The 9,678-nt window shown below is 41.9% G+C and overlaps 1 gene segment (V, D, J or C); it reads left to right on the plus strand.

Annotated features, from left to right (window-relative positions):
- The first annotated feature begins 703 nt into the window (after positions 1–703).
- On the plus strand, positions 704–9,245 carry LOC119707829. The segment is given in 4 exon segments: positions 704–961; positions 5,380–5,715; positions 6,093–6,110; positions 7,242–9,245. Coding segments are annotated over 4 exon segments (624 nt in total).
- The last annotated feature ends 433 nt before the right edge of the window (positions 9,246–9,678 follow it).

Here is a 9,678-nt window from a genome sequence, read left to right on the forward strand (position 1 = left end):
TTCCTCCTTGACAAAAACAGGGGGTGGAGTTATGGGTGGGATTGTTTTTGTACCAGGTTATATCATTGTGGCACAGTGGGGGGGGGGACCACGTTGATACATTCCCCAGGAAGCCTTTACAAAAACCCATGGGTGCATGAGCCTTGTGGCAGAGCATGTGAAGACTGTTGCATAGAATCTTGCAGCACAGCAGGCATGTTCTGCCTTGGTTTCTCTTAACAGACCTTGTATGCTGGGACTTACTTTCATCATCTGAGAACTGAGCCTGCCCTCTCTGGCAAGCAAGCTAGGAGATTCTGAGATATCGCAATTCATGATTGCAGATGTACCTAAAGCCTATCAACCGTGCAAAGCTGGAATTACTATTTTTTTTCTTCCGGATGCACCAATGTTTGCAATAGATGCCAAAATGGTTCTTTCTTAATGTGGTACAAGTGTTAGAGAAAGAATTGTGACTTGTAGAAGGTATCTCTCAGAGGCACTACATAAAATGTTTTGGGCTTTTCTCTCTTAAATAATCCTCCAATATCTGCTGACTGCCTCATGCCTGTGAGAACAAAGTTTGCCTATAATCCCTATCCCTGCTGTCACACTGCAGTCTTCCTAATGGCTATGAGGGGTTTGTCTAGGACCAGTCAAGAGATTCTTCTGGGCTCTCCTTGTGTGGATTATTTTAACCTATCAGAAAACTGAACAGGATCCTGAAAGACTATTCAAGAAAGTTGGCCTGCCATGGAAGGGGAAGCAAAGGGATTTGTTTTAGTTCCCTGACAAAGGGAAAGCACCTCAAATAAAGAATGGATGATGTTTGTGATTCCAAAAACAGTAACGGTTTCTAAAGTTTGTGCTTATAGTAAGGCAGCTGCAGTGCATCCCGTCTCTTAGCTTATCATACATCCCTTTGTCACTGTGACTAGTGATGATATGCGTTTTGGCAGTGGCACAAAACTTACAGTAATAGGTAAGAAATTTTTGTTTCTTCTTTTAATTCGTTTCAAATGCCATGTCTTCTCTTTAGAGAACATCATCATTAACCTCCCTAACATTATTAAACTGGTGTGTGTTAGTAACCCTGTCTACTTCAGAGAACAAAGTTGGATCCTCTAGGCAGGGACACACCTTTCGTTTTGGAGAAGATATGAGTGTGTTTTCAGTAAAGAAAAAGCTGTCCCTAGAAAGAATGAGGATAAGGAATGGGACAAGTAATGTGTGCATGACATAAAAAAAGTTGTCCTAATGAATCAACACATGCAAAAGTTTCCCCAAAGGTATAGCTACTGTTTGTAACGCTGGTTCTGCTGGGGCTAGAGATGATTAAGGACAAGTCAGTGAAAAGCTGTCTATCTGTCTGGAAAGAACTGACTCACAGTTACACTTTGAAGGGGTCTAGGAAACAAAATCAAGATGATACAAGCTTAAATTATCTCGGATCTTCCCAGGATAAATTAAAGAATGTATTGTCTCAGATAACCAGGAAAAACAAGTGTGCTAGCATTTTTGGTTGATAAAAAAGAAGGCACTAAGAAATACCCAACTATCTAATAAGCAATGCAAAAATCTCTCTGCAGCTTTTAAAGTCCTTGTTGTTATCAAAAGTAGCTCTCCACAGCACAGCCAGTTTCTTTCCACTGTGGAGGCTCACCTGGATGGTGATGCAAAGATCACAGAGGACAATGGTCTTACTGTTTCAGAATAGGTGCTAAACAGCCACTGAAAACCACAGAAAAAATAATATATGGTTCATTTAAAAGAGAAAGAGATCTCAGGGAATGTCAACGTATGGGAAATATTTTCTAATATTCTAATATGACACCTAGATGCATAGATAAGTATCATCCAAAGAATTGGTGGAAGCTCCAACAATTAATTGAGCCTGAAGCAAAAAGGCTCTGTATAGGGAATTTCTGATATTGATCTCAGCTGTTTAGACACTGATTTGGTGCTGTTCCCTTAAGGCCTGTTTTCTAGGAGACCTGAGATAAATGTACTCTATGTTTCTTCCTTTGCTGATACCACATGAGGGGAGGGTTAGTGCACAGGCTTGGCTCAGAGGTCTGGGAGTAGAGGAGAGGTTTTTCTGCAGCTGCAAAATGGTGTGAATAATAATAGACTGTTCTTTGGCAGTGGGACAAAACTTACGGTCATAGGTAAGTAAGAAGACAGATTTCTTTGATCTATGTGATACTGGTTAGGGGACAAGAATATTCTTAATTAAAAGCTTACTAATGATAATTTTTGATGCAGCCATGAGAACAGGATTAATACTTTATTGGTTGCTTATTGAAATGAGATGTGCCATTATGGAAGGGCAGGATTTACAGGCACAAATGCTGAGGTCCTTGTGTCTGCAGCCTTTGTCTTTCATTTCTGGGAACTTCATGAAGGGAGAAGGGAATAAATAATTTTACTTTCACCCATCTTTCAAGGAAATATTATAGAGGTTGGGAATGAAAAATGCTTCTCTGGTCTGCAGGTTTTTTGCAGTTTGTCTGTGTAATGATCCCAAAGCGGCATTTTGGAAGCAGAGTTGGCATTCTCTTGTGGGCTGAACCATGGAGGGAAAGAGTAATCTTGCTGGCACTTTACTTGCCTCTCCACAGATGGTATGCAGGCTGTCTAAAGTTGCTTTGGGATGCTGGCTTCTGCAAACAATCCTTCTCACAACCTCTACTGCTCAGCAAGGACTGTATTATTTTTCTCTTAGCCTACTTTTTTCTCTATTCTTTTTCTTTTTCCCCATTTTCTTTCTCTGTTTTCTCCTATCCCAGCAAAGGATTTAACATCACCAATATCAGGGCATGACGGAATCACAGGGCAAAGTATCTTTTTCCATCTGCTACTTCCCCATCTGATAGGAAACTGTAGAAAGCCTCACTGGTGCCTGCTCCTTTAAACTGTACCATTTTAAGGAGCTATGTGGCTGGCAAGAAGAGCATAATGACACTAGGGGTTACAGCCTGACTTTGTACAGCTGTGCAAACCAGCAGCTGAACTTTGGAGTCGGCACCGTGCTCAGAGTCATAGGTAAGGAGCTGTTGTTTAACCAAGTGCTCAGTGTGGAGGACACTTGAAAATTGCCCCTGCGTTCATGATAAGTAGCATAGACACAGACGGTTTTAAAATGACAGTAGGAGTGAAAGATAACAAGAAATTATGAAACTGACTTGCAATGATGGGAATGGAGGAACTGTGATACTTCTTCTCTCGGGTGGGTGAAGTCTGTGTGAGAGGGAATGAATTTTATGCATGGAAGTGATCGGGCTTTGTGTCAGTACCTACCATGAGCAGAAAGGAAGACCAGAAAACAATGGGCTGCTGATCAGACTTTTTTCCTAGTTCTTGCTTTTACCAATCTCTTTATTCCATTTCAGGCATGCTAACTTTCTGATTTTCTTTGTCTTTCCTGTAGTTACAGTAGTTTTATCATTCTTTCATTCTGCCTCTCTTTTTCACCTACCTTCCACTTTTTTGTTGTTTCATTTTTTCTTTAGTCTGTAAAATGGCTCCTTTTTCTTTGGCTTTCCTATCTGTTTCCATCCCATCACTCATTTGCCATTAAGGTTATGAGCCAAAGAATTTGTCAGAGATACTTCTAGGATAGGAAAAATATCATGATGCCAAGTGCTGGAAGGGAGAAGTAGAAGCCATTAACTTCTCTTCATACCCTCTGAAAGGAAAGCAGAGCAGTGCTAAACCCTCTAGGGAGTTGCTTCTATTTAATATCCAGGTCATCCAAAGTCTGTACAAGCTCATACAGAAGCAGCCCAGGGATCTTTGCAGAGCAAGCACTGGTGGTCACAGTTAAGGCATCATTTGAATGCAAACACGAGGGCTTAGGGACAGGATCTCTGCAATATATTAATTTCTGCTCATTCTGCAACCTCTCTTTGTCTGCAAAGGAGAGAGTGTTCAGGAAGAACATCCACAATTCATAGTGCCTTCATACGAGAAAACCAACCCAGAGCAATAATTTTCTCTTTGGCTCCATAGTTTTCCCTCCCTTCCTTTTTCCCGCAGCACTCTACAGACCTCATGGTTTTCTCATGCTAGATGAGTCAAAAAGACATTTTGATATAGCACATGGAAACTCCCATGTCTTTTAGGGATACAGCTTGGCTTCTGAAAAACTTCTCATGGCCGCCTTGTACATCCTTTTGACTAAAGTCTTTTCTCATTAACCTTACAAGTAGGTATTTGTAGTTATAATATTTTATGAAAATCCTTTTGCTAGGATTTTCTTCTTTTGAGAAGCTGAGGGGCTTTACGAATAAAATATACATAAAGATTTTTTGTTCTTGTGGAATGTAACAGGTGCTTCCTTGATTGGTCGATGTTAAGTGTTTCTACTCAATAAGCAATCAAGGTTGCAACTATTCAGACTCTCTGAACAATCACGAAACTTTGTTATTCATTCCATTCAATTCTCGTCTAGCCTTCTGACGCATCTTTCTCTCTGTTCTTTTAGTATAGTTTTAATACAGTATTTTTAATATAATATATATGATAATATAATAAATCAGCCTTCTGAAACATGGAGTCAAGATTTATATCTCTTCCCTTGTCCTGGCTGCCGTGAAAACCATACAGGTATTAAACACTTTAGGACAGGGAACAACATTTGATTTGCAAGTGTATAGAATCTTGCATCATTCTGGGAAGGCGTGTAGCCTAGGATCAGAGCTTCTCATACCTACATTGACCTAAAAATTAAATGACATGAAGTCATGTTTAATGGTCTTAAAAATGGATTGGTTAAGACCCAAGGCAAAACCCGTCCCTGGCAAATTCATGTTACCTGCCTCAATGGTTTTTCACTTCAGACAGTGAGAAGGATCAACTCCTTCCTTGCTTCCTTCCTTCCAGGTCATCTCTTTGGATGGGGGGCCAAGTAGGGTATCCCACGACAGTATAATTCTGAACGCTGCAATGACCACCATGTCTGAACTCCCTCCCCAGGAATGTAACTCAGTTTGCAGAAAGTGTTTATGCCTTATAAGAGATTCCGTTATCTATTAATGCAATATTACAAATACAGGCCTTACTTAGAGCAAAACTGGGGACTTTTCTGCCCATCTGTTTGCTCAGTTTCTTTGCAGCTTTGCATTCTTCTGACAGTGGCAATGCAAGAAATTCATGTGCAATAGAAGAAATCCATGTGCATTTCTGTGGCCAGACCCTTTAGGTTTCTGTGTGATGAGTGAAAAGAAATCCTTCCACTTTCCTGGTGTGTGATATCCAACAGACATTAATTGTCCGATAGACGGCAGTTAAAAGGCCAGGTATTCCAGGAGTAACACGGCACAAACTCAGGACCGTTTCCAGGGGCTTCTGATTGAACAGAGGGATGGAGGCTCTGGACCATGTTGCTTTGTGTTTCAGGGAAGAATGATGAAATCATACCTCCAGCGGTGGCCATCTTTTCCCCATCAAAGCAGGAGATCCAGGAGAAGAGCAAGGCCACGCTGGTGTGCCTGGCCTCTGGTTTCTACCCTGACCACCTGACTCTGGTCTGGAGGGTGAATGGTGTGAAAAGGACCGAAGGGGTGGGGACAGACGAGTCCTCCACACAGAATGGGAGCACCTACTCCCGGACCAGCCGACTGAGGATGCCAGCATGGGAATGGTTCAACCCTCTGAATCGCTTCGAGTGTGTTGCCATTTTTTTTCAGAATGGAACAACAGCATCAATAAACAAATTTATCAGTGGTGATGCTGGTGAGTAAAAAAACATCTCCTACCATGCTGTATAAGAAATCACAGGTCAAAAGAGCAAGTGTTATGATATGAACCACATCTATATATAATTTCCATACAAGGTGTTCTTCTGGCACAAAGACATACCTCAATATCTAGGTATTAGCAGATGTCTCTTCCATTCCCAGGCCTCTGTCCCTGTGTTACCATTCTACATGTAGAGTTTCTTCAGACTTTCCACTCAGAAATCTCTGTAGAAGAGTAAATGGCACAGTATCATGAAACACCTAGTTGTAGCAGGAAGAATGAGGCAGTGTTTGATAAAGTGAAACTTCTAAAATCTGTATTCTGTTTGCTCTGAAGAGAAACATGACTTTCAGTTCATTTTTGTCTTCCAGGTTGTGCACTCACAGAAGGTACGTGTGGCTTCTCACGTAAAGGGAGTTTGGCCTCTTCTCTCAGGCGATTATCAGTGTGTATTGTAATGCCAGTTTTACTGACATTAAGTACAACGTGTGGGAGATATCTGCTGTATGAATAGCTTCTTCTTTCTCCTGTAAGTGATTTGAATGTGGATTTAAAAAAAAAAAAAAACAAGAATACAAGAAAAAGAAAAAGGGGCAAATTTTGTGGGAGGGCTGTTAGTGCATATTGTACGTCGCTCAGCTTTGGGGTTTAGTTCTGCCATATTATTCTTTTTGAAAATTGAAGAAGTCTTGGTACCTTCCTGTAGACTGTAATTTACTCCTGCTCGTCTCCTCCAGTCCTAGAAACTGACTTCCATTGGCAATATCCTTGCTCAGCCAGGAAAGGAATGATCCATACTTATCCAAGTGATTCTGACACCAAGATTCAGGATATGATATTCTGAATATTTCTCGGTTTCAAACTCAGAACAATTCCCATGAGGAGTCACATTCTGCTCCACACTGCTGTCATGTATGGAGGATATCCATATTACAAATTACATTTCTTTCCTCTTTGTATACATATTTGCACACTCCTGTTTTTCAAGAACTTCTTTAATGCTTCAGGAATCTTAAGGCTGAACCAAGACAGTTCTTGTATCTCAATTCCATGGCAACCCTTTAAGAGTGAAAAATCTTCAAGAATAAAACTCCTAGAAGCCATGTTATTCTGGGCTTTGTAACACTTTCCTGATACATCAGCAGCACTCATAAGGCCACTGACAGTAAGGAGACAAAATAAAACACTTCTATCTTTTGATTCAGCCTATTTTGCATTCCTCACAGGGAACTCCGATGAACAGCCCAGTTCATCAGTTGGTGGGGAACTCAGTACTTTCCCAGCATAAAGCCCATCTCTGTCTTTCCTAGACTTGCTTTCTCTTTTGGTACTTTGAGTCACTGTGGTCTGTCCCTTCCCTGGTTCTCTGGTGTCAACAGAGCCACTCATTTGGCTCTAGCTCCTTCATGTTGCTTAGCTAAAGGTTTCAAGGGTTCTCATTTGATGCAAGCTCCATTAGAAGCAGCATCTGGAAATGATGAGGATGAAAATTGAATACACAAATGGTGTTTGTCTTGCAGAGTCGTACTTGCGGTATGGAAATTCCCTGAAGCTCACTTACCTCATCCTCTGTGGCAAAGCCTTGGTCTATGCAGTTTTGGTGAGTGGGCTGGTGTGGACGGCCAAGGTAAGTCAGAGTGGCCCTGGAAGGCTGGGCTTACTCACTAAGGATCAGTGGATGCAGGCTGAACCTCTTCTCAGAGGTGTGGCTGTTGTGCAGGTGCTCTGCCAGGCTTTGTGCAGCTCAGCTTGAAGAAGCACAAGTGATGGGTTTTCTCTTACTGTTTTTGCAGAACTCAAATAAAATCAGTGCTATCTAGCAGAGAAATTCCTTCTCACAATCCTCTTTAAACACATGAACAAGATGAGAATTAAGGACAAGATGCCCAGAAATTAAATGAGGGAAATATCAGATATATCACACATTTGTGTAACCATTGTAAAGGGGCTTACACCTGCAGCAAAAATAATAAGCAGGTTTTTGAGGTGATGCAGGGGATAAATCTGATCAAACACAAATATTTATAATGAAATGTGGGATCAATCCAAACAAATGCGATAAATTCAACTAACTGACAGGAAATGCTTTTTGTTAGCAAGTTTTTCCTACAGAGGAAACCTCCATGCAGTGAGAGCAGCAGAAGTGTCAGCACATGGCACTATAAAAACAGAACAAGGGGATTTATTTGAAAAGTGACCTGGTAGAGTTGAGGGCGAGGATGCAGACAATCTGTTATACTTTTTTTGGTCCTTTTGCAAGCATATACTGGAGGGGGTGGATTTGTACATTTCTGGATCATAGTCATAGAATCACAGATTGGTTTAGGTTAGAAAGACCATTTAGAGATTATCTAGTTCCATCCCACCCTGAAATGGGCAGAGATATCCTTCATTAGACTAGGTTGCTGAAAGCCCCATGCAACCAGACCTCAAATACTTCCAGGGGTGGAAAGTATTTGAGCACAGCTCAAGGAGCACAGCGTCTCTGGGAAACCTGTTCCACTGTCTCACCACCCTCACCAGAACAAGTGTCTGCCTTTAATCTGAAGCTACCCTGTATCAGTTTAAATCCAGGGCTCTTCATCCTGTCACTGCAGGCCTTGGCAAAACATCTCTGTTTTCCTTAAAAGTCCCCCACTGCTGTATGTGGGAAGGCCTCAGGCAGGCCTCTCCAGAGGCTTCTCTTCTCCAGTCTCCAGAGGGCTTGTTCTCTCAGCCTGTCTTCATACCTGAGGCCCTGAGACTGGTTTCTGTGGGCCTCCTTGGGACCTGCTGTGTGGTGGCCATGAGTTTCCTGTGCTGGGGCCTCCAGAGCTGGACACAGAACTGCAGCTGGGAGTGGTGGGGGTCCACATGGAACCGCTCTCTAAGTCTGTCCAGGTCCCTGTGGTTGGCATCCCCTCCCTCAAACACACCGATGGCCACACAGCTTCGTGTCATCTCTGAACTTGCTGAGGGTGCACTTGCTCCCAGTGTCAATGACACACTGATGAAAGGTGAAAAAATGCTTTTGGCCCCAGGACAGACCCTTGAGAGAAACTGTTCATGACTGACTGCCGCTTGAACATCCAACCATGGATGGTAACTCTTTGGGCAAGGTCATCCAGCCAATTCCTGTGTTTGTTTCTCTTGTTTGGTGGTTGTTGTTGTTATCATTGCTATTTTATTGTTCTTCTTAATTTACTTCATTTTGTTTTCAATTAGACTGGTGTCAAGCTATCAAGAGAATAAATGACGAGCCCTTGTCATCACATCAGCAGGAACATGACAAGTTTGCTACCTTTCCACCGCTGAATATCTATGCTTCTACGAACTTCTGAATATAATTTTTTTGTAATTATCTGTTGCCATCCTGTTCATCACGTTTTTGTAATCCCTGCTGAGCTTTCCCTGTACTTCCATATCATAATGTATCATATTTCATTGTAACATATCTTTAAAAGTAGCATCTTCTTAATCTTCAGAGGCTGAGAACTCATCTCCTTGATTTAGGAATAAAGTTTTGACTTCTTTTCCCTTGAAAAGCATGAGCTGTTGTTTTTGAATTTGGTCTTCTGTAGTAATAATGGCCTACCACACAACTTTCAATGACAAATAGTGCCATAGAGAATGCACATTAAAGATCGTTCACGGACAATCCCTGTTGTAGTAACATATCTGTTATGGGAACAGCAGAGACTCATCCATTACTTACACTGTGTACCAACAAGTGGAGCAGGGCTGCAGGCTTTGGAGGGCAGCCCTCGCCAGGGGCTGATTTTGAGCCAGCGCAGCTGCAGAATTCAAAGGTGGTAGAGAAGGAAGCAGCTCTCCAGCCAGATGAGAAGTGACATCCTCTTGGAAGAGGCATGGGTGCTGCTTTTTCTCTCACTCGGTTCTTTTGTGGAATTATCTTGGTAAAAACACAGGATGCACTGTAGTAGTGATGGAAAATTTGGTGAATAGATGAAAAGTCAC

This window comes from Motacilla alba, chromosome 1, assembly GCF_015832195.1.
Source record: "Motacilla alba alba isolate MOTALB_02 chromosome 1, Motacilla_alba_V1.0_pri, whole genome shotgun sequence".
NCBI lineage: Eukaryota > Metazoa > Chordata > Aves > Passeriformes > Motacillidae > Motacilla > Motacilla alba.